General features: G+C 57.3%; 7 protein-coding genes across 7 annotated transcripts; 5 read left to right on the top strand and 2 right to left on the bottom strand.

The window, feature by feature from the left end:
* Positions 1 to 146: 146 nt before the first annotated feature.
* On the bottom strand, positions 147 to 2588 carry EX895_002640 (uncharacterized protein; the record flags this gene model as incomplete). Its single annotated transcript, XM_029883238.1, has 1 exon — positions 147 to 2588. One exon carries the CDS (start codon positions 2586 to 2588, stop codon positions 147 to 149), a length of 2442 nt encoding a protein of 813 aa, XP_029740273.1.
* A 1128-nt stretch (positions 2589 to 3716) lies between these two features.
* On the top strand, positions 3717 to 6083 carry EX895_002639 (uncharacterized protein; the record flags this gene model as incomplete). Its single annotated transcript, XM_029883237.1, has 1 exon — positions 3717 to 6083. One exon carries the CDS (start codon positions 3717 to 3719, stop codon positions 6081 to 6083), a length of 2367 nt encoding a protein of 788 aa, XP_029740272.1.
* An 852-nt stretch (positions 6084 to 6935) lies between these two features.
* EX895_002638 (uncharacterized protein) lies at positions 6936 to 9198 on the top strand (the record flags this gene model as incomplete). The annotated part of the gene is made up of 3 exons (XM_029883236.1): positions 6936 to 8679; positions 8754 to 8881; positions 8977 to 9198. The coding sequence occupies 3 exons, from the start codon at positions 6936 to 6938 to the stop codon at positions 9196 to 9198; spliced, it is 2094 nt and encodes a 697-aa protein (XP_029740271.1).
* A 921-nt stretch (positions 9199 to 10119) lies between these two features.
* EX895_002637 (uncharacterized protein) lies at positions 10120 to 12114 on the top strand (the record flags this gene model as incomplete). Its single annotated transcript, XM_029883235.1, has 1 exon — positions 10120 to 12114. The coding sequence occupies one exon, from the start codon at positions 10120 to 10122 to the stop codon at positions 12112 to 12114; it is 1995 nt and encodes a 664-aa protein (XP_029740270.1).
* A 1831-nt stretch (positions 12115 to 13945) lies between these two features.
* On the top strand, positions 13946 to 18361 carry EX895_002636 (uncharacterized protein; the record flags this gene model as incomplete). The annotated part of the gene is made up of 1 exon (XM_029883234.1): positions 13946 to 18361. The coding sequence occupies one exon, from the start codon at positions 13946 to 13948 to the stop codon at positions 18359 to 18361; it is 4416 nt and encodes a 1471-aa protein (XP_029740269.1).
* A 317-nt stretch (positions 18362 to 18678) lies between these two features.
* Positions 18679 to 19284, bottom strand: EX895_002635 (uncharacterized protein; the record flags this gene model as incomplete). Its single annotated transcript, XM_029883233.1, has 1 exon — positions 18679 to 19284. One exon carries the CDS (start codon positions 19282 to 19284, stop codon positions 18679 to 18681), a length of 606 nt encoding a protein of 201 aa, XP_029740268.1.
* A 2647-nt stretch (positions 19285 to 21931) lies between these two features.
* Positions 21932 to 24016, top strand: EX895_002634 (uncharacterized protein; the record flags this gene model as incomplete). The annotated part of the gene is made up of 1 exon (XM_029883232.1): positions 21932 to 24016. One exon carries the CDS (start codon positions 21932 to 21934, stop codon positions 24014 to 24016), a length of 2085 nt encoding a protein of 694 aa, XP_029740267.1.
* Positions 24017 to 24351: the final 335 nt, after the last annotated feature.

Raw genomic sequence — 24351 nt, 5'->3', positions numbered from 1 at the left:
CGGTAACACCAACTGCAAACTAGAAATACAAAGAGGTGGCTCAAGGCCTGGTATAGGGCACCGGGATCGGTTGGCTTGCGATTTCAGGGGAAGGATGGGGAAAGTGGGGTAGGGAGAGAGCAACAGCAACGCAACGAGGCGGTACTTCAATTGTGCGATGCAGAGGTCTCGCCACGGACGGGAGCTGCAGGCGCAGTGTTCCACGACGTCCAGGAGCGCCAGCCTCCGCCAAGCAAGGAAGACGACGGAATATCGGCTGCTGTGGCGTTCTGATCGGGATCTGTCGATGCTTGATCGTCCGCAGCAATCAGGTTGCTGCTTGTTTTCGCCGGCGCATCCGCAACCACGGCCGAAGATGGAGCCTGTGCAGGGGGCGACAGCGCGGCAGAAACGTCCGCACATGCAGGTGCGGTTGGTGCTTCAGACGGCGCTTGAGTCGTAGAGGTGGAGCGACTGGCACTCGGTCTCAAAGCCGAGAAGCTGGGCAGGCCAAGGCCAAGGGAGACTCGCTTGCTACCGGTTTGTTGCTCCGCAGAAGCGCCGCCCTGCCCAGCAATCTTGGCCGCCGACATTTGGTTGAGCTTTTGCAACGCACGCAGCGCTCCACCTCCGCCACTGCCTACTCCGGTCGCCGAGCTGCCCGCCATGCCAAAGTTGGCGCTGCCGGCCGATTGCGGATTCCACGTGGCACGCTCGCTCGCCAGTTCGGCAAGCTGCGACGACAGCTGCTGAGCCCGGTCGCGATCCGAAAGCGAGAGCGAGGCTCGTGGGCTTACCATGTTGGCGTATACCGAAGCACGTCGAGCTGACCGTTGCTGGCTCGATGGATGCACGTCGACGCTGTCCGGCTTGCCTTCATGCGTAGCAGGCTTCCAAGGAGTAGCCAGCACACCGTGGATGGCGTGCATGCTGCCTGGCGTGGGAGGCGACGCTGAACAGATCGAATCTTCGACGGCGCTGTCAAAGTACGAAGACTCGGAAGGTGTTTCGGTGCGCGACGATTCCGATGCCGCCGCCGAGGGCATGCCGAGAAGGGCTGCCAGCGTTGACTCGACGCTGGTCGATGCCACTCCCACACTTGCCGACGCTTTCGAACGGGCACTTCCACTGTAACTCGTTAGACCCAAGGTACCTCTTGTCTGCGGCCGTGCCGTGCTGTCATCACGAGACGAGCGTGAGGGAGACGTCGATGTCGAATCTTGCCGAAGTGTTGCCATGAGCGAAGGACGCGTCGTGGTGCCCCCTTTCGCGCCGTTTGAATCGGACGACCCTGCAACAGAAGCGATAGAGGACACAACCGCAGCTGTCGCGCTGGGAAGCACACTTGCGCTGGAAACGGCGCCCGAGGTGGAGGCTATGGTGGGAGCGGAAAGTTTGCCCATCAGCTTGATGGCGCTTGGAGCGCGACTGTCGTAGCTAACGGAGCGCTTCTTCTGAGGCGTCGATGTGCGGCTGTCGGACAGTGTGGAGAAGACATCTTGAGCAGGATCCGGCATGCCCGGCCCGCCTTGAGCCTCGAGCGGAGCCTCTTCTGCGATGCTGGACTGGATAGAGCCAAGGTTGGATATGGAGAAAGCGCGTCTGTTCGCATTGTTGCTTTTCCTCTGTGGTGCATGTGCTGCAGACGTTGGCGATGCGGATGGTGATGGAGTCTGAAGCATGCGCTCCAAACGCTTGGCTGCTGTTTTTCCAATGGTGGCATCTCTATCAAGCGCCTGGACGATTCCCGTCGCAGCAGCATCTCGCACCTGAAGCTCGGCTGGTTCAGCGAGGGAGGAGCGCTGGCTCGTCGAGGCGACTCCGGAAGGCGCGCGCGCACCACTAGAAGCACCCGTGAGCTTTTGCAGCTCGGCAGAGGTTTTGGCGACAAAGTCGGTCATGTCCGTGACGGCTTGGATTTGGCGCTTGAGATGCGCTTCTCTAGCGTCGAGGTGCGAGTCGAGCGCTGCTTCGATAGCATTCAGTTGAGCGAGCTTAGCCCTGGACGAGAGAGTGTCGAGGACGAGTCGGTTGGAAGCCTCGAGTGCCTCCATGGTAGCTGCCATCAAGCGATCGATGCGCTGTGCCATGTCGTCATGCTCAAGGCCGTCATCATCATCGTCATCGTCGAGTGCGGCGCTTGGTCGAGCGTGAGGGTAGCGTGTAGTGTGATTGGTGTTGTGCGTCAAACTTGCTTTATAGGATGTCAACTGGGTCGGGTCGGAGGACTCGTGGTCGTCGTCATCGTCATCATTGTTCAGCGTGAGAGATGCATCGTTGAAACCCGAAGTCAGGCTGTCTGACTGCGGAAGGTGGGTCAGAGCAGCTTCGTCCAAATCGTCGACAAAGGTGAGATCGCTGATTCGGTTCTTGCGACGGTGTGCAAACGTGTCGACGAAAGTGGATGCAGTGGAGTCGGCGCGACTACGGACGGTATCGTGTGGATCGGCAGCGAGCGTGTGTGTCGACCATCGCAACGGACTCTCGCTTGGAGAACGATGGCCGTCTACATATTTGATGGTGGTAGTGGCAGTGGCATCCGCGGTCTGCATCCATTTGGTAGGAAGCCGTGACCGTGTCTGGCCTATTGATGATATCACGGGCGCCATTATCGGTCAGGGTCGAGCGGGCGACGTGTCCGCAGCAAGCTTCCCGATGATTGGAGGAAAAAAGAGTCAAGCGCTATGATGTGGTGTCAAACATGATCTTGGCGTGGCGGGCGTCAATCGTGTTGTAGAGATCGTGCGAATGGCTCGTTGAGGGAACAGCACAGTCAAGTCGGACCATGTGCGTGTGTGCGATGTTGGTTGAGAAGAAGGTCGAAGATGCGGTTTCAAAGCAGATGTGTATGCAGCAGCATCCTTCATGGAATGCTGAGCAGCAACACAGAATCCATCAACTCGACAGGCAGCAGCATTCCGGTGTTTTTCCTGTTCGCAGCAAACAAACAGCCGACAGAGCGAGCAGCAGACCCTGACAAGCTCAACTGCTCGGCGACTCGGCGGACCCAACGGAGCGAAATCTCTTAAATATTCGCAAAAGCAAGAGACACAGGGAAACTGCCTGATACCAAGACTCCCACGGTCCCAAACTCGCCCCTTTTCCTACAAATCGAACCTGGTCAGAGTGGAGTCAAGTCGGGCGGCGAAGAGGGACCAAGAGTTGTGTTTGGATCGTCACCGTCTGCTGCTGCTGCTGCTGCTGCTTCCGTTCCGACCCAGCAGCTTCTGCTTTCAGAACGGGCGCATCAGCCCGCGCTTCAGCTTGTCTTCTTCTGCTTACCTTCGATATGGCAACTGTCATGGCGGCTCTGTACAGCCTTAGTCGAGTACGAAATTGGATCTGGTCTGCAGGGTGCAGCAATCAACTTGGGGATTAAATGTGTTGGAGCGTCGGAGCGTGAGTTTGAGCCTGCTTATGCTGCGATTTGGCACTCGCCGAATCTGGTGAAAGCAGTGCACGCTTTGACTTGCTATTTTCGGATTGCGCCTGTTCGCCTCGCGTCACATTGGCACTTTCGTCTAATCACCATCTCTTTCTATCTTCGCCATCGGGACCTCCGTCGTTATTCACAAACGGCTTGTAACGCACTCTCAAGGTGGCGACAGTGGCAATGCTGCTCGCGACATAACCTCCAGCCTAGGATCCCTCGCCCACCCGCACAGGTCCGAGTACGGGCCGAGTGACATCGATCAGCGTTCACATTTCCCATAGCGAGCGAAACAGCAATCGCAGACATGGTCAAAACTACTACGCTACTTCTTCTGCTTTGGCAGGCATCCGCATGCCTCGCTGGATCGAAGCGGCCTCATCGCCAGATCCCATTTTCGTATCCAACCTCGTCTCCGACACCAGCTTCTTCCTTCGATCTTGCCTACGAAGAAGCGCAAGAACTGTACGCCAATGCCGCCTATGTCGAGGATGACGATCCATCTCCCGTTCCATCGCTTCGGCTCTCGCATTCGGGTCTCTACATTAATCAGGCGCATCCTCCGTCAGTCGTCCACCGTCCCGATCATTCCAACCAGACCGACCCCTTCCAACCTCAGCCACTCGTCGTTCACTTCGACCCAACATTGTACGGCGCGGCAAGCGCAAAGGCGTCGCTAGGCCCCGTTCGATTGAGAACAAGAGACCAAGTTATGCTGCACTGCGGCAAAGGCTTCGGCGGCATCGAGGCGTGCGAGCGCGACGATCTCAACCTATCTCCTCCCAGTCATGTTTCCCCTCCGATATCGCATCCTGCAGAACCAGCTGCAACATGGATCCATGCGGCCACAAGCGCTCTGGACTGCGAGGCAGGTCCTCAATCGCTGCTGCCAGACGGTCGCTTCCATCTCGATGAGCGTTCGTGTCCCGGCTGGTCAAAATATTGGCAGTCGATCGAGCAGACACGCAAGGATTCCTCGCGCGAAGTCCTGCAGAGCTTTGTCGTCACCGTCAAGCTCGACAAGCTGCCCTCGTCGGACGAAACCACGTCCTCGAAAGGCGACAAGGCAGAGCAGCACGTCGAGCAGTTTTGGGTCGGACATTTGCATCTGCAAGAGTCGCGTGCGTCTTGGCCTCTTGCCGGCAATGCACGCGACAGGCGACCGGGTCAAGAGGACAGGACGTGGCATCCAGACGATGTCAATCGCATCGCCGGTGCTATGGAGAATCCGCTCATTCCCAAGTCGTCGCGCTACGTCAACGACCGCAACTTTGGCGTTTTTGTCGACCAATCGGCATGGACGCTCGGTGTTCAGATCAAGATCCCCATGAGCATCACCAACCCGCGCGATGACGATCAAGAGGACGCCAAGAAGCATCCCGAGCATGTCCACAACAAGCTCAAGACAAGCATGGTGCTTCCTCCCGAAGAGGTCTTTGCGCCCGTGTCGGGCCAGGTCGTGTGGGCGAGAGAGTACGTGTTCCGCAGGCCGCCCATCTACGGTCCTGCAGCCGGGGACAACGACGAAGCAAGCTTTTGTCTCATGATCCGTGACGAGTGGTCCATCGTGTACCAGATCTTTGGCATCGACCAAGCCACCGTCACGGTGCAGGAAGGCGAGACGGTGCTTCGTGGAGACGTGCTCGGCCACGCTTTACGCGAAGGGCTGTCCATCGAGCCTCCGTCCACCGAGCCGCCGGCGGATCATGCCACGTTCAAGCCGGACCAGGAAGTGTCGTACTACCCCTACCGCTACCGAACGTTGCAGGTGCGTGTCTCTCGACCCGATCCTAGCTGGGACGAGTGGAAGGGTCCCGACGAGGAGGGGTGGCGGTACTTCCACCCTCTGCACGCCTTCACCGAGGGCAAAGACTATCGTTCGGCGATTACGCCGTACGGCTCGCCGACGATCGTCTACTTTGCCAAGCCTTCGACGGATCCGCTCAACATCCCGCCGAACGCGTATGCAACGAGCAACGACTTCTGGACCCCCACTCTGCAAGGACCCACCGAGATCATTGTCGGCTACGAATACTTCCAGCAGACACCTGGGGATCCCGGCGACGGCATGGACAACCTGGCCATCTACGCTCTGGACATTGCCTTCAAGAAGAAGCTCGACGGGCAGAGGGCGCCTCAGCGGGGGATGGAGTGCGATCTGGGTGGCGAGACGGATCCGAGCGGTACGGCCGAGCAGGACAAGAAGTACTGGCGAAATGTCTTTGAGCATGCCAAGCTGCCCAACAACTGGTCTGGTTCTTTGCCGCCAGCCTCGGCCACGTCCGTCCATGCGACTGCGACTGCGAATGCGAATGCGACTGGGACCGTGGCTTCTGCTGGTCAGGGCAACGCGACGGTCCGCGACGATCCGGGCCGAGAGAAAAGCTACCGCTGGACCAGCAAGCTGTTCTCGCACTACGTGGCCGCCTTCTCGTACGGCCGCTTCTTCCCCGAAAAGATCACGAGCCAGTTCGACGAGAAGGAGAAGCGCCTGTACTACTCGGCGGCGCGGACCGTCCGCGGCGAGCCCAAGATCGACGGCGCCTTCAACGTCCAGAGCATCATCGACCAGGACGGCGAGGACGGAGGACGCGGCAAGTACAGGCTCGTCGTCCGCGCAAGAGACTACTGGGGCAATGTCGGGTGCATTGCGTCGGACGTGATGCTCACGTGAGCAGCGAAACGAGAAGAGAGAAGAGGCCACTCACTGTACTCACTGTCCGTGGACGCACATGCATACAGTACTGTTCTGTACAGTACAGCAATTCACAGCAAGGATAATTAATCCCTTTCCATTCCATGTCGATCTGAGAAGCAACTCACATGCAACTCAACAACAATGCAACCAGAGGCAAAACGAAGAAACAGAATCCCATTGTACAGTACAGTACTGTAACGAGGAAGAACAGAAGATTAGAAAAGGACAAAAGAGGCGGCGAAAAAGACCAAAAATGGTGTCCCAAAAAAGAATGTTGAGAACCAACTGCTCCCTACCAGGATTGAACTAGTGACCTCACCATTTCGGACCCATTTTTTGGGCAGTTTACGAGTGGCGCGCTCTCCCACTGAGCTAAAGGAGCGGAAGCTGTTCTCTTCTTGACAGGATGGGCCGGACTAGTGAATATAAATGAAAAACCAATGCACACGGATGGAGGAGGAGGAGCGCACGGACGCGGCTTTGTGACGGAACACGGAGAGGAGATGGAGGGTTGGTTGGTTGGTTGGTGGTTTTGGAGTGGCCGAGGTAAGCGAGATGGAAAGTCGTCGGTGTGTGACATGTGCTGGCTCAGGTCACCACTGCCAGAGGGAGCGAGCTGCTACCCTGTACTTGAACACCAACCATCTAAAGCATAACACAGCACAGCACAGCACAGCTCAGCTCAGCTGCGAGGGGACGATCCAGACTCTAGCTCGGTCGCGATCGACAGACTGAGCTCCTGCTTGGCTACACTCTTGGCACGGAGACTCTCATCGCTTGGGAGCTTGAGCTTGGGGCTTGGGGCTAGGAACTGGCGCCGGGTCGAAAATGGCACCCGCATCTTCCTCGCGAGGAGGCCAGACGAGAAGAGCGGGAGCGGGCGACTTCGATGATCAGGCTTGGGGCATCGAATCCGACGACGACGACTTTGTCACGCAGATTGCACCGCGCACCAACGTTCCTCGCAGCCTCAAACCCTCATCGCGCTCCTCGTCCTATTCGTCAACCCACCAGCAGCCGCAGCCGCCGCCGCCGCAGCAGCAGCAGCCACAAAGGCAAAGCGGCAACAGCACACGACCCCAGCCACACAGCAACCTTCCTTCTTCTTCTTCTTCGCTTCCGACCCATTCGTCCACGTCGGCCTCCATCTCGACCGCGGCCGTCCCCATCGCGCGGCGCGACTCGCGCAACCGGCGCACGAGCTGGACGGTCATCGACAATCAGCAAGGCGCAGGCCTCGTCGGTGCTCAAGATCCGCTCGACCAAACCCCCATCGCGGGCAGTCCGCCTACAGATCTCGCAGATGCCGTCGCAACGAGCCTCGCACTCGATCGCGCCAACAGCGGCGGCAGCGGAGCCGGCTTCCAGCTTGTCGACGACGATCCACGACAGCTCGAAAGCGCCAGCGAGACCGAAGATGTGGACCTTGACACGGGCAAGCCGGTCCGCCGCAAACGTTCGCAACGTGCAGCGCGCAAACTCAGCTCGGGAACCAGCGAAGCAGAGACACTTCGTCGATCGTTGCGCAGCGATTTGGACCACCTCGTGCGAGACCCAGCCCACGCCCTGACTCGTCTCGCTGCGCAATGGTCTGCCTCTGCAAACCGTCCCAGCCCAGCTACTGAAGACGCTGCCGAATCCGTCCCGCAGCCACTCACCACCACTAGCGGACTTGGACCGACAAAGCACGACTTCACCTTTGACCCTATCGCAGCAGCCGGCGACGGACTCATCATGACTGGTCCTAGCTTTGCAGACACGGCCTCATCGAATCAAGGGCTGTCCACCTCATCGTCCTCCGCTTGCTACTTGGACAGCGCCGCAAATGCGGAAAGTGCAGATGTCAGCTTCAGCAACGACAAGGCCAATGCGACACAAGACGGTACAGACCAAAGCGCTAATGGAGCTGCAACCAACGGCAGCAGCCCTGCGCGCAAACGCAGCGTACGCACATCCCGACGCCGCCAACAGCTTCTCAGCTGCCTGTCCAAGCAGAGTGTCGACATGGCGTTGCTCCGCACGCTGGCCTGGGCCGGTGTTCCCGACGAGCTGCGGCCCATCGTGTGGCAGCTGCTGCTGGGCTATCTTCCCGCCGTGGCATCTGTGCGTGCGTCGACACTGTCGCGCAAACGAGCCGAGTACGCCGCCGGGGTGGAGCTGGCGTTTGCAAAAGGCATCGCCGCACTCGACCAAGCGATTTGGCACCAGATCCACATCGATGTGCCCCGTACCAATCCGGGCATCCGTCTATGGCAACGCCAAGCAACCCAACGATCGCTGGAAAGGATTCTGTACGTCTGGGCGATCCGGCATCCTGCTAGCGGCTACGTCCAAGGCATCAACGATCTTGCCACGCCGTTCTTTGAAGTGTTCCTCAGCGCTTACATCGAGTCGGATCCCGAGCTGTTTGACGTGGCGCTGCTGCCAGCCAACGTGCTGGAAGCCGTCGAGGCCGACACGTTTTGGTGCCTCTCGAAACTGCTCGACGGCATTCAGGACAACTACATCTTTGCACAACCGGGCATCCAGCGCCAGGTGCGCCGTCTCGGAGAGTTGGTTGCACGAATCGATGGTAAGTGGAGCTTTCGTTGGCAAATGTACTTGACATGCTTTCTAGTTACTGACATCAACGACCCTGGGGAACAGCGCCATTGCACGCTCACTTGCAGGAGCAGGGCGTAGAGTACATGCAGTTTGCCTTTCGCTGGATGAACTGCTTGCTGATGCGAGAGATGAGCGTACGCAACATAATCCGAATGTGGGACACCTATCTGGTAAGTCGAATGCGTTAGCAGCACCTCGTCGTCAGCGCCAAGTAGGATGCTGACCCTTGTCTGTGATCCTGTGGACCCAATGCTCGACTTGACAGGCTGAGGGGCCAGATGCCTTTTCCGACTTTCATCTCTATGTCTGCTCCGTATTTCTGCACAAGTGGACGGACAAGCTACGGACGATGGATTTCCAGGGCATCATCATGTTCCTGCAATCGTTGCCCACGCAGAACTGGTCCGACAAGGACGCAGAGATGCTGTTGAGCGAGGCGTTCATGTACAAGACGCTGTTTGGAAACACGGCGCATCTAAACAAGTGACTCGGAGCCAGCCTGTAAAACCACGCAATCACAATACTGCATAGCAGTAGTGTTGCCTCGGCGTGGAGAGAGTCCCAGGTACAAGCAAGAGCCAGCCCAATGAAGAGTGCGTAAAGACGGAAATATGAAGCGTCGAAGATGCCATCGGATTTCGGATGCCGGAAAAGAAGGCGGATTTTTTTGGGTCGCCGCGTTCACGCCCATAGTTGCCTGTTTCTTCTCATTCCTCTTGCCACTAGACCTCCTTCGCAATCTCTCTCACCTGTTACAACGGCCTGCTTCGTTTCGGAACTGACAATATGTCTTGACCTGGACATGAGCTGGATTGCTTCCACAGCCCAGGCTGCGAGGCCCGGAGGCTCTACTCTAGCCCGATCTCGGCGCTGTCTTCATCTTGCCTCTTGCTCGAGTACTTGGCGTCCACCAATACGGGCCGCAGCAGCAGGCATCTCCAGCACCTCCTTTCCATCGAAAAGCGCCTTGAATGAAGAAGGCGAAAACCGCCGACGCGTCACAGCAACGTCCAACAATGTCGTGGGGGCCAGAATCAGAAAGCATCAACGGGCTCGCCAGGCGCCGCAGCAGCCAGCTCTGCTGCGACTAGATCCAAACCAGCCGGTCATCCCATCTCTCACATCCAACACCGAACGAGAAGGAAGCGGCAGTCAACAAAGCTTTAAACAGCAAAGAGCAAAGAGACTTGGCCGTTTACATGCTGCTCTTCAGACCGGCTCGGCTGATGCGGTATGGTCGGCCTATCTCGATCTGCGACACCATCAAGGTGCCAACGACATCTACTCTTCATCCTACCACGCAGATGCAAACAGCTTCTTGACTCCGGACGAGTGCCGGTCCGTGGTTAAAGTGATCAGCAATGATGCGGTTCGGACTAAGCGCGGTGTCAATCGTATTCTCCGGCTCATGTCAGACATCCGAGGTGAGCAGCGCCGGCTGCTGGCCCAGCTTCAGCACGCTCAAGACGTAAGCGATTCCGCTCGTGGTCGAATTCTCAAGAGCGAACTCGAAGAGTGGGATCATGTCGTATCTCCCAAACTCCTCAATGCAGCCATCTCGCACATTGGCAGGAGTCTTCGCAGCGTCGGCCTGGACGAGATCGATCAGGTGCTAGACCAACTACTCACCTACGAGGCCAACGAGCAATCCAGGCGGAGTACATCTCCGCACGACGGCTCGCCACCTTATTCGGCAGGAACTTTGGATCACTTGCGTACGGCCATTTTGTCGCCCACTGTTCGATCTGCGCTCAGCAAGAAGCGAGGCAAGCAACGCCAGCCGGATTTTCCGGACCGGGCCATCTACAACACCATCCTCGACATCATTACACGCACAGTGCATCGCAGCGCTACAAATCGCCATCCCACCTCGGAGCAAGCGCAAGCCTATGGCCAAGAAGAGGAAGACGTTTTGTCCAAATTCGCCGAGGAGCAGCTCGAGTCGCACTCCGCCGAGCTGCACGCTTCCATTGCGACCAAACTGCGCCGCTTTGACCTGAATGCAGATGCGGTACCTCTGCATGCGGACGCGCTGGAACGGGCAGACCGCCTCTTTCATTCAGTCCTCGAACGAATGCAGCGCAGAAGCGGGATCGAGCCGGATGGGATTACGTTCAACATCATGGTGACCATGTACTGCCTCTTGGGCCGATGGGAGATGGTGCATCGTGTCATCCGTGCTGCCAGTGACAAAGGCGCACTTCGGATCGACTGCATCAACAACGTACTGGGGCACTGGCTTGTGCGTGGTCCTGCTTCGAGAAATGCACCTCGCAACGATCAAGTCTCGGACGCAAACGCAATCGACAGCGCTCTCGAGGTGTATCGTCAGCTGCGACAGAATTTAGTGCATGCTGAGCTGACCTCGCAACACTCCTCGATCCCTTACGGCAGGCGTGAGGTTGGCACTTACGATGCGTCAGGCAGAGACAAGGATAGCAGTAGCCGGGACGAGGTACTAGGACCGCTCGCCTGGCCAGATCGAGACCAAGAGCCATCCAATCACTCGGCGCGCAGCTCGTCGATGCCTTCCAAAAGCGATGCTGTGGAGGCAATCTTGGGTGTAGCGAACCTCCCACTGGATTTGATACCAGACGAGATCACTCACTCTCTGATGATCAGCAGCCTGACGCGAGAAGGACGGTTTGCGGATGCACTGAGTGTGTTCAAAGATCTCGTTTCCACGCCAGTTCGTCGAATCAACAAGGACACCGATCCCAAGGCAAACAGCACGGAGACGGAAGAGAAGAAGATGAAACCCACGCTAGCCATCTTTGACAGCTTCTTCCGCGGCTTCTCGCGGCACGGCCGACCAAGCAGGGCAACTAGGTTTGATGCTCAAGCCCCAGAGAACAGCACGTGGGCTCTCGTGACGAGCACGGAAGGATCTGAAGCAGAACAGGTCGCCAAACCGGAAGCTTCACAACAGCAGCAGCAGAGCAAAGATGGGCCTCACGCGCAGCAGCTGCAAATGTGGAGAATCGAGACGTTTCAGGAGATCTTTGATGCCTTTCTCCACTTTGAGCCGGATGTCAGCCAAGTGCTGGGCGAGAGAGGAAGACGTCATGGGCAAGGAGCAAGGAGGCAAGGCGCGAAGCGGCACATTTCGACGCCGTTTGGCTGGCTGACGTTGGCCGAGAAGCGGAGATTGGATGGGCTGCGACGGTCGCCTTCAACGAATCAGCTGTTTTGGATCCTCACAGCTATACGGAGGGTAAGCCACGACGATGCCTCGTGGAGCCTGGCCATGTGGGACAAGGTAAAGGACAAGTTTGAGCCAGAGCCTCGGTCGTCATCCAGCAAGCTCGCGTGGGCCGGATTTCGACTGGACAACCGGCTGCGTCGCGTGTTGGATCACCTGAACGCTCGTCTAAGCCAGGAACCCGACGCAGAACAGGGGTAAGAAGCGTTCAAGGATGCGACCCACCAGATGACGAAACGGCAGCGTAACGCCATTCATCTCCACAGAAAGCAGAGTGCGGTGATGCATCAGGAAGTCAGTCCATCGTGTATCGTGCTGAAAAATCTCGACATGTCTGTCAGCTTATGGTCTGTGATCTAGACGTGTAGCGAGAGCAAAAGCCGTCAGTCAACAAGGGTTTAAGCAGGAAAGAGAGTCGACGGGAGCAACAAACAGACTTGGACCAGGTCTCAAACGGAGACAAGCTTGCAGTTCGGAGTTGAGACGTCGTCCGGAGGAAACAGAGCATGTTGTTCTCCGTGGAAGCTGGGAATCGAGATCCGAACAAGAAAGTGTGGTTCTTCTCCTGCTGCCATGCGGGCCATGCGGGATCTCCAAGCAAAGCAAGCAAAGCAAGCAAGGCAAGCAGGAAAGCAGACCGACTGTGCGTTTGATCCTGAAACTTTGTTGCTATTCTTGATTTCAAACAGCGACGCAGAAGTCGAACCAGAAGTTTGCGCTTCCAGCGGCAATCACACGCCCAGGGACGTGAAATGACGCAGCGTGGTCGAAATTTGTACCAAACGGAAAAACCCATCCGAACAAGCAATCCGTTTCTTTTCTTTCGATTTTCTCCGACATGCAAAAATACCCGGCATCCAACATCCGCTGCCGCCCTGCCGCCCTGCAAACCAGCCTATCTCTACGGTAGACAAGCATACCCTTCCCACACTTGGCCGCGGTGCAATTCGACTGAACAGCCGCTCAAAGAGTCCAGTATGGCGTGACTACGTGAGCTTGCCCTGTCCCAAAGCAATCTGAAATGGCAACAACGGTCGATCCACTGCAATTGTGCCGATTCAAAACCGGAAACATGCCGCGGGCTAAGCGAATTCATGTGGAACGACGAGCCCCCAAAAAAGAGCACTACTTACTTACTGCTTGAATGCCGGAATGCAGCCGAAGTGGGCAGGCGCAGCTGTGCACCGCGCTTCGGAACCAGAGCGCCGGATGTGGTGAACAAAACACGCATAACAGATTGACTGCCCTTGCCAAGCTTCTCCGCATGGTCATCTGCGGATCCCCTCATTTCGCTCCAGACGGGCGCTGTGGCTCTCTCAAGGCGTCGGCCGGTCAATTTTCATGGACAGTCAGTCTGCAACAAATTTGAATTGCACATGCCAAGAACAGACAGCGACGTAAGACGTAAGATTTGTTTTGAGCAAAACATGCGAGCAACAAGTTGGTCTGTCTCAAACGCATGCTGCTGCTGCTGCTGCCGTTCGAAATGCAACCGGGCGCGGAGAATGAATGCCAGCTTGTTCCATGATGAAGCCTTGCCGCAACCAGAATCACCCAAGATGCCCGCGGCTCCCACTGCTGCTTTCTTTCGTTAGACGCTTCGGCCCTCGATGCCAACCTCCACGGCGAAGGCCTTGGTTGGTCGGAAGTGCATTCCGTGCCAGCCTGGGGACTCACACGACGCTTTTCTTGCTCGGACCCTTCCAACCGGCACAATGCCATTGGATTGGGGGCCACGGACGGAGCTAATGTGGTCCCCTCCTTTCGGTGCGAGACCAATCTGAGAAGATCTGCCTTTCCTATCTCGAATCCATCTCGAGACGAGAGAACAACGTGTGAGCCAGCTTCTGTTCCAGCTCTACTCGTGTGTGTGTGTGTTTTCTATTTGATATAAAGCCTTGGATCCTCTTGCCGTACGACGCCCGCCCCTTCTAGTCACCTCATCCTCTGCTTCACCACCAACGCCGCCAGTCCACACCCGCGCGATTCCCTCTTCTCCGCATTTGGCTCCAGCAAGGGCTTCCTTGGCATCATGAGCGATCCAGCTCCCTACAGTGGCGCCACCACCCCAGCCGGTCCCACGGCCGCACACACTCCGCGAGCAACCAGCTCGGGCCACGACGACCACTCCTCTGTCGACATGTATTCCCACAACTCTAGCCCAAAAGATGGCCACGTCGATGTCGAGCGTGCAAAAGCCGAGTTCAGCATGCTCCAGACCTCCCTCAGTCGACAATCTGAGGCCACGCGTCATAACAGCAAGTCCTCCCCTCAAGACCTCGAAGCCGGCAAAACCGCCAGCGAGCACACCGACGACGATGATAGCTTCGACCTGGTTGAGTACCTTCGTTCCACCCAGTCCCAAAAGTCCCAGGCCGGCATCAAGTCCAAGCACATCGGCGTCTCCTGGACCAACCTCGAAGTCATCGGAAACGACTCCATGTCCCTTAACATTCGAACCTTCCCGGACGCCATCACTGGAACCTTCCTCGGCCCCATCTTCAAGATCATGGCCCTCATGAACAAGAACCGCGGCCGAAAGCTTCTCCAGAACTTCACCGGTGTCGCAAAGCCCGGCGAGATGGTCCTCGTCGTCGGTCGTCCCGGCTCCGGTTGTTCCACGTTCCTCAAGACCATCGCAAATCAGCGCTCCGGCTACATCGCCGTCAACGGTGATGTCAAGTACGGCGGCATCAGCGCCGACGAGTTTGCCAAAAAGTATCAGGGTGAAGCCGTCTACAATGAGGAGGACGATGTGCACTTCCCCACCCTCACTGTCAAGCAGACGCTCGAATTTGCCCTCAGCCTCAAGAGCCCCGGTCAGCGCCTCCCTGAACAGACCATCAAGTCGCTCAACCAAGAGGTGCTCGACACGTTCCTCAGAATGCTCGGAATCCCGCACACCGCCGACACCTTGGTCGGCTCGGCCGTCGTACGTGGTGTGTCGGGTGGTGAGCGCAAGCGTGTCAGCATCGCAGAGTGCATGGCCTCCAGAGCCGCCGTGCTTAGTTGGGATAACTCGACACGTGGTCTTGATGCTTCCACCGCGCTCGACTACGCCAAGTGCATGCGAGTCTTTACCGACATTGTCGGCCTCACCACCTTTATCACCCTCTACCAGCCCGGTGAAGGTATCTGGGAGCAGTTTGACAAGGTCATGGTCATTGACGAGGGACGCTGCGTCTACTACGGTCCTCGCGACAAGGCTCGTCAGTACTTCCTCGACCTCGGCTTCAAGGACTACCCTCGTCAGACTTCGGCCGATTTTTGCTCCGGTTGCACCGACCCCAACCTCGACCGCTTCGCCGAGGGTCAGGACGAGACCACGGTTCCCTCGACTTCCGAGCGCCTCGAGCAAGTCTACCTCAAGTCCCAATTCTACCAAGACATGGTCCGCGAAAAGGAAGAGTACGACGCTCAAATTGCTGCCGACCGATCCGCCGAGCAAGAGTTCCGTGACGCCGTCCTCGAAGACAAGCACAAGGGCGTTCGCCACAAGAGCATCTACACGGTCAGCTTCTTGCGCCAGGTTCAGGTCCTCACCGTCCGTCAGATGCAGATGATCCTTGGAAACAAGTTTGATATCTTTGTCTCCTTCTCCACCACCATTGCCATCGCCCTCATTGTCGGAGGTATTTTCCTCAACCTGCCTGAGACGGCTGCCGGCGCTTTCACCCGTGGCGGTGTCCTTTTCATCGGCCTCTTGTTCAACGCTCTCACCGCCTTCAACGAGCTCCCCACCCAGATGGGTGGCCGCCCGGTCTTGTTCAAGCAGATGAACTACGCCTTCTACCGTCCTGCAGCTCTCAGCTTGGCCCAGATGTTCGCCGATATTCCGCTCTCGATCAGCCGTATCATCTTGTTCTCCATCATCCTCTACTTTATGGCGGGTCTCCAACGCACCGCCGGCGCCTTCTTTACCTTCTTCATCTTCGTCTACTTTGGCTACCTCGCCATGTCCGCCCTTTTCCGCCTCTTTGGTACCGTCTGCAAGTCGTACGACGTCGCTGCCCGTCTCGCCGCCGTTATCATCTCGGCTCTTGTCGTTTTTGCGGGCTACGTGATCCCCCGTGACGCCATGTACCGCTGGCTCTTCTGGATCTCGTACATGAACCCACTCTACTTTGCCTTTTCGGGCGTCATGATGAACGAGTTCAAGGACCTCGAGCTCGCCTGCGTAGGACAGTACATTGTTCCGCGCAACCCAACGGGCTCCAACCAGTATCCCAACGACGTCGGCGAGAACCAGGTCTGCACCCTGGCAGGTGCTCGCTCCGGCAACCAGCTGGTCGCCGGTAACGACTACCTTCGCGCCAGCTTTGGCTACGATTCGGGCGACCTCTGGCTCTACTTTGGTGTCGTTGTCATCTTCTTTGTCGGTCTTGTCGGCTGCACCATGCTGGCTATCGAGTTCTTCCAGCACGGTCAGTTCTCGAGCGCACTCACCGTTGTCAAGAAGCCCAGCAAGGAGGAGATGGAGCTCAACAAACGCCTCAAGGAGCGAATGTCGATGAAGGAGAAGGACTCGAGCCAGCAGCTCGATGTCGAATCCAAGCCTTTTACCTGGGAAAAGCTTTGCTACGAGGTTCCCGTCAAGGGGGGCAAGCGTCAGCTGCTCGACGAGGTCTATGGTTACTGCCGTCCCGGAACGCTGACTGCTCTCATGGGCGCTTCGGGCGCCGGTAAGACGACGCTACTAGACGTGCTTGCCGACCGCAAGTCTATCGGTGTCATCTCGGGCGATAGGCTGATCGACGGTAAGAAGATCGGCATCGAATTCCAGCGAGGCTGTGGTTACGCCGAACAGCAGGACATCCACGAAGGCACCGCCACCGTCCGCGAGGCTCTCCGCTTCAGTGCCTATCTTCGTCAGCCGCCCAGCGTGCCCAAGTCGGACAAGGATGCTTATGTCGAGGACATTATCGAGTTGCTCGAGATGCAAGACATTGCCGACGCTATGATCGGTATCCCCGAGTTCGGTCTTGGTATTGGCGACCGCAAGCGTGTCACGATCGGTGTCGAGCTGGCTGCTCGACCGGATCTGCTCCTCTTCCTCGACGAACCCACTTCCGGATTGGACGGTCAGACTGCCTACAACGTCGTCCGCTTCCTCAAGAAGCTGGCTGCTTCCGGCCAGGCCATTCTCTGCACCATCCACCAGCCCAATGCCTTGCTGTTTGAGCAATTCGACCGTCTGCTCCTCCTCGAGCGAGGCGGAAAGACGGTCTACTTTGGCGACGTGGGTCCCAATGCCGAGCACATTGTCAAGTACTTTGCCGACCGAGGTGCCAAGTGTCCTGACAAGGTTAACATGGCCGAGTACATGCTGGACGCCATTGGAGCTGGTTCGCAGAAGCGTGTCGGAAACAAGCCTTGGTCGCAGCTCTACAAGGAGTCCGACCTGTTCAAGCAGAACCTGGCCGAAATCGAGAAGATCAAGCAGGAGAGCGGCAGCTCTTCGCCCGAGGGGTCTCAACAGGCCAAGAAGACCGAGTATGCCACGTCGTTCCCCTTCCAGGTCAAGACGGTTCTGCATCGTGCTCTCCTCAGCACGTGGAGGCAACCAGACTACCAGTTCACACGTCTCTTCCAGCATGCTGCCATCGCTCTGATCACCGGCCTCTGCTTCTTGAACTTGTCCAACTCGGTGGCATCGCTTCAGTACCGCATCTTCGGTATCTTTATGGCCACCGTTCTGCCTGCCATTATCCTGGCTCAGATCGAGCCTTTCTTCATCATGTCCCGTTCGGTCTTTATCCGCGAAGACTCGAGCAAGATGTACAGTGGCACCGTGTTTGCGATCACGCAGCTGATCCAGGAGATACCCTTTGGCATTGTCTCGGTTGTGGTCTACTTCCTACTCTTCTACTATCCCTCTGGCTTCCAGGGCGGGTCTGACCGGGCTGGTTACTTCTTTGCCATGCTGTTGGTTACCGAGCTGTTCGCGGTGACACTCGGCCAGGCACTTGCTGCCATCTCGCCGTCGATCTACATTGCGTCGCTGTTCAACCCGTTCATGATCGTCATCATGTCTCTGCTCTGCGGTGTCACGATCCCTTACCCGAACATGCCACACTTCTTCAAGTCGTGGCTGTACTGGGTCAACCCGTTGACGTACCTCGTCTCAGGCCTGGTGACCAACGAGATGCACAACCTTCCTGTCCGATGCTCGCCGCAAGAGTTTGCCGTCTTCCAGCCGCCCACCGGCGAGACGTGCAGGGCGTGGGCCGCCACGTTCGTCAATGCCTTCGGAGGCTACCTGCAGAACCCAGATGCGACCGCCGACTGCCATTACTGCCAGTACACGGACGGAGACCAGTTCTACTCCACGTTCAACATGAAGTTCTCGCAACGCGGCAGGAACATCGGCATCATGATCGCCTATGTCGCGTTCAACGCCATCGTCACCATCCTTGCCTCCCGCTTCATCAAGTACGCCAACCGTTGAGGTCGAGCACGGTGGCACTCCCATGTGTTGTTTTTATTTTCTTCAGCAAGTTTCTCGTTCCGCATAGAAGAGATGCGCTTGCCCACTTTCGGACCCAGTTGCTTCGTCTGGTCACTCTAGATGCATTGTAGATAGCTAGCTCGCTTTACCATAGACAGTTCACAATCGTTTTTTCCCTCCCACAACTGTGCGTGAACAAGATTCGATCAAGAGGTGTTTACAGTGTTGCCACATTGAGACGGTTGGTGACGTCTCCTCAGTGCGGGTTGCAGCGGCTCACGATGCGCACAGCGTCGGCGGGCAAAACTCTTGTCTTTTTACTTATCAATGGGGCCGCCGTGCTGCTGGACAGCTTCCGGATCCGCGGCAGGAGGATCGCAGTTCTGCCAGGCGTCTTCAAACACCGGGTTCCACCAGGGCGCCATGTACACGGCCTTTCCCAGCGGCGCCCCTTGGTTGCGCAGGATGTTGTACGTCGTGGTCAGGTGGAAGAAGATCAGCGGGCGCAGCAGGTTGGACATGAACAGCGCATTGTCTGGGATTGTCGCACGATAGCCAGACGGATAGCTGACACACCGCACCGAGCCGTGCTGGTTTGCGTTGAACCTCTCGGGCTGGATCTTGGCCAGCTGAGCCTGGACCGCGTCAATGACGGCAGTAAGCGAATCGAAGGTGGCGTCTTGCTCGCTCACCTCTTTGGCCACCCCCACTTGGCCGATTTCGAGCACTCGGTTCACGTAGCGAACCACACAGCCCAGCTGCTGCCGCAAGTCGAGCATGTCCGGCGCCAGCCGAGCCTGCAACAGAGCTGCCTCGTCCAGAGCCTTTTCCGCAGCATAGCTCTTTCCGTGGCGCAGAATCTCGTGAAAGGAAGCCAAGACTTCCTGGACGAGCGGGATGTGCTGTTGGTAGAACGACGACATTGCGACGAGCAGGACGACCAAAGGTAGAGGGACGAGTGTGTGTCAATGTCGATGGTCGATCCAAAGTGTTGAATGTCCATGGTGGCCTGTGCACAAAACAGCCCCAGGCCCAAAGTTTGCCGAACCAGTGCCAGCCACGTGCGGTTCCGAGCGCACCACTACCTTTTCGGCACCGTGTCACGCACTGCCATGCCTCAAGAGTGGCCTCTTCAGCTCGGCCTGAATCAATGCTGGCAAAGTCCGGTGTTTGACCTGGTGACGAGAGGGCTCAGGGTTTGCTACTTGTAGAGCTCCAGCCAGACCTCGCCCGGAACGTGACTGCATCTCGCTGCTGGTACCTTGGCCGGAGTCGCAAACAAAGCCCCTCAGCCGTGCTCATAGGACTGCCATAAAGTTGGTCGAGTGTGTTTTGGATAAGACGTCGGGTCGGATAAGCCCAGCAGAGGGGATCACAGCACTTCGGGATCTGCCAACGGCTGTTATACTCGGGCAGCGATGGCGGGAACTGCACAGGGAAACGAGAAGCGCTTCTCTGTCAAAGTTGCAACTCCGCTGTTATCATGGCCTGGCCTTGCCTTGCCTTGCCTGGGCCGGCGGTCGGGCGGCGCTTAGTGGTACTTGAATCCTGCATCCCGGCCGCCGGCGAGTCTTCCACAACGACGGTACGGTGAGAGTACATATGCACTTCATGCAGCACGTTTCATGTGTGGCGGGTGCATAGATTCAAGCTCTCACGCTTGTGCCATCGGTCACGGCCAATTCCAATGCACACCTCCGGAATAATCCTGTCGACCATGCTCACATCAATCCTGGCACCAATCTCCGACGCTCGCGGCACAGATGACGGGTCGGGAGGGACACGGCCGCACAAGCCCAGCCCAGACCGCGTTACGCTACGGTCCGAGTCAGAGGACGACCGGATAAAAAAAAATGATATGCTCGAGAAGAGAATGGCTCGGCTCGGTTGTGTGCCACGCGGATATCTCGACTGCGAGGGATGTGCAGGCAGGCAGGCCTGAGGAGACACCCGCTTCGCCTGCAAACGAGGCGCCACGAGGTGGCGGTGGTGGCGTGCTAGCAAGCCCGCACTGTATCTTGTCTCGAACCGAGAGCCTAAACTTGACGCAAGCTGCAGGCGGCGTGTGTGTACGCGATCTCGCCTAGCCAGGCTATCGACATAGTGTGCGCATATCAAATTTTTGTGCTTGGGTGCAGGACTGTATGTCGGCCGTCCATCGGCGCCGAATGCGTACCGTCTAGCGTGGCATCGAGCCGATAGTCTAGGTACATACAGTGTGTGGGTCTGGGGCGCCAAATTTTCTTTTCACACGTGCTGCTCTCGTGTCTCGAGGCCAGGAACCCCAACCCAAGCTAACCACAATTCGAATCTATTGCAGATCCAATGAGGTGCAAGCTAGTGTAAAGCAATGTAACCGCGGCTACTGAGGTGCAATCCCGTATCGGTCAATGTGCAGGAAACAACGGCGTCTTCGGAAGTACGACTGAAGCGGCAGTCGATGCTTCCTACAGGAGCATCGGACATCCTAATCGTCGAAGCATTGCAGCCATGGAAGCTATGGAAGCAGTCGAGGCACCACAAGCTTTGCCGGCCTTTGTGGCGTTCTGCAGAGGTGCCACCACCACACTGAACGACCCGAGTCAAGGCTGAGCTAGCATGAATGGCAAATGCACGCTATTTGACCGCGTTCTCATCCCGCATGGCATTCAGGCAAAGGCCACATGCTAATTAGCGCAAGCCGGAAAGCGTCCAGCCGACCAGGGACGAAGCACCGCAAAGGTACGCAAGCACCTTGACACGAGGTTGCCGCAACTTCGGAGGAGCGACGACGACGAGCTACTCATGCCAGGGATCCAACAGCGGCGAGACGCCGCGGCTCTTTTGCAAAGTGACAGCCAAGGTGCAGGCAATGCGGAGAATTACGATTCCGTGTCGCTGCCCCAACGCAATGCTGCAAGCCATCGTATGGCTCGGGTTCAGTCAATCTCAAAGCTCGCTCGCACACCAACCAACCTGCATAAAGATCCGTACAGTACAGTTTAGAACACTACAGTACAGATTGGCGCAAATGCTCCGCACTCGACAGCGGCTAGATTCTAGCGCTTTTTGGCGTCCACCGAGCTCCGACCTTAGAGCTCGCTTTTGTTCTCCGCCTGGGTTCCTTCTCAAGCTAGTACAATGCCCATGATCTTGCCGTTCGGCTTGCCATTGTCGCCGATCGGCCTATGTTGCATGATCTCGGCTGCTGTCTCTTCCTTGCTCTACCCTGGCAACATCGGATGGACCCTTCCCGAACCTCGAAACTCATGGCTTTCTTAGTTGTATTCGGCGACAACAGCTTCACAGTGCAAGCAAAGCACCGCGACAAGCGCCACGAGAGCATAAACCGCAATCTTGATCAATGCGAGCGAGCAACCGGCAGTATATAGTCTCAGATGCCAGCACGGTCGTTGGTACGTAACATCGATCTTTAGCTAAACTTAGTGCCAAGCGTCCACATGCTCTCCCACCCTTTCTCAAAGACCCTGGCTAGATCTCCCTGGCACCATTCGCCACCTTCGTATCTTGCCTTGCTCAGCCTAGTTTCGGCTGCCGCTCCCTTTCGTACTACTGCTGCTACTGTACACGATGTCTATGCTCTCCACTCGTCTCGTCGGCTCCGAGAAGGACCAGCTCGAGGCTAGCTCCTCTGCTTGCCTTGGCGGAGGACACAACTTCGGTCTAGCCAGCCCGCCGCCTTCTCAGACGACGACTTGCTCCTCAAGGACGTCCTGCTCCTCCTCCTCCTGGGCCCAGACCCCGGCGCCGGAGGAGCTCCTCAATCAACTCTTGTTCATGTCTCCTCCCTCGCCAAGCACCAACACTTTCGAAGATCTCTGGTCAGCCTTGGATCCCAGTGCTGCCTCCAGTTCTTGCTCGTCGGTCGACCCTCTTGCAAGTGTGCAGGCTTCCTTTCAGGATCCTTCCCCGTCGGGTGTTGCTGCTTCGGCATGTCCCGACTATCTGGTGTCTGCTCCCTCTACCTGGGCATGGTCGTCTTTCGACGCTTATTCATCGTCAATGCCCTCATCATCCACCTTGTCCGGCGCGTCTTCTCCTACCTTGGCCCGCTACACTGCACCCGCTGCCCTTCACGAATCAGCAACTTTGGCTACGGCCATGCCTCAGATCGGGTCAGCGTACACTCAGGCGTGGAGCACAAATTCGGTCCAACAGTCGATGGCTCAGCAGCCTTACCAAGCCAACGCCGCCCCGACTCCCGCTCACATTCAGCCTCCCTGTAGCCAGGAAACTGCCAAGTTCTCATTTGAACGACGCCAGTGGCCTCAAGTAGAATCGCTCGCCTCCTGGCTCGACCAAGACATCTGCCCGGACTTTGCCCTTGACACATCGGCGCAGACGAGCTGCAGTCACACGCGTGCCAGCTCCCCCAAGCTTGCTCCTCGCTCGCCCTCTCATCGCTCGCGATCCTCTAGCTCAGCTTTCACCCTCGTTCCTCTCGTCGACCCACAAGGCTTGCTATGGGCTGCCGTCATGATGAATGGCATGGCCAAGGGCTTGGCCAAAGGCGGAGCAGATTCGAGTACCACTGTTGCCTCTCCGGAGTCTGACCATTCCACTCTGAACGAAGACGACAGCAGTTGCGAGGCCGAGGCGATGGATCAGGCTGAGCCTGCATACGAGGGTGATGCGGTGTCACCCAGAAGCCGCGCGCTGTCTCCCGAGTCGGCACCGTACGCATTTGAGTCACTGGCAGCGCTCAACGCTGCGGGTCTCGGCACGGGGCGCGCGCCAAACTGGCTCATTCCAGGCCACCTTATGGACCTCCAGCAGAACCTGCTTGCCGCTAGACACGCCATGTTTGGCAGGTCTCGGCATGGCGACAAGCCGCGTCCGTCGACCTCATCAGGGACAAGCCATGGTGCTTTTCGCAAACAGAAGCTGGATGCCGTCTTCGCTTCTGCGGCGCGCAGGAGGTCGTATCCTGCCGAGCATCGCGAGCGCCGAAGCCGAAGTTCTTCTGCTGCTTCCGAGTCCAAGCCTGACAGCGAAGCCAAGAATCCCGCCGTTGCGCCGGGCTTGGACAAGACGCTTTGCATGACCAAGCTGTCACAGACTGTGCCGTCCAGTCAAGCGCCCTCTCGCCCTCGACCTTCTGCCTCTGGTAGCGCCAGTGCCAGTAACAGCTCCACGGCCGAGTTTTCGGTTACAGACTCGATTGTGCTCCGCCCACGCCCTGGAACGGATGATGTCGAGATCGCCTATCCTTGCACCTCAAATTCACTTCAAGACACGCAGAAGAATCCTGGCCCACCGCTGGACCAGGACTCGAACGGCCAAGAGGCGGTGGAGCAGGTTCAGAACCTCTTCCCCTCGGACCTCTACGCTTCCCGTTTCACTCGTCGTGGCAAGTACGGCCGAGAAGGTTGGTGCTCTCTGTGCCCCCAGGGAGAGTGGTACTCAATGAAGCGCAGCCAGTACCTCTACCACATGCAGTTCGACCATGGCATCAGCAGCCTTACCAGGCGCTTCTTTCATCCGCCCCAGCTGCTCAGAGTCTGGAACGACGCCATGCAAAAGACCGAGGGCTTGTGCCACCATTGTAATACCTGGGTCCCCATCTGCTTTGGGCCCGCGAGGAAGAGGGACTTCAAGGCTTGGTTCAAGCATGCTAGGAAGTGTCACAGAGATGACACTGGCTGTCCCATCTGACGCTGTTGGCAATTTTTCTTTCTAGCTATAGACACCTATTGTTGCGGTCGTTTGCGTTTCGCGTTTTCTTTGCATAGTCCGAGATAGACGTAGTCACATGGACCCTAGAGTTGCTTTCTTCGTGTTTTGCAGTCAATATACAGTGCCTTATCTTTTGCATTCTTCCGCTATTTTGTTGTGCTCGTCGTCTGTGTCGTTATCAGTAACACTAAACTCGCAGGTTGCTCGTCTGAACCACCATTAGACTGCAATCATCACTGACAAAGATTTGATATGCGCACCTCATCCAAACGTCGACCTCACGCAACAGCAAGTCGGACTGCACTAGTGGGACT

The sequence above is a fragment of the Sporisorium graminicola genome, chromosome SGRAM_16 (assembly GCF_005498985.1).
Source record: "Sporisorium graminicola strain CBS 10092 chromosome SGRAM_16, whole genome shotgun sequence".
Taxonomy (NCBI): Eukaryota; Fungi; Basidiomycota; class Ustilaginomycetes; order Ustilaginales; family Ustilaginaceae; genus Sporisorium; species Sporisorium graminicola.
Note: the sequence above shows the minus strand (reverse complement) of the source record. Positions and strands in the feature narration are given on the sequence as shown.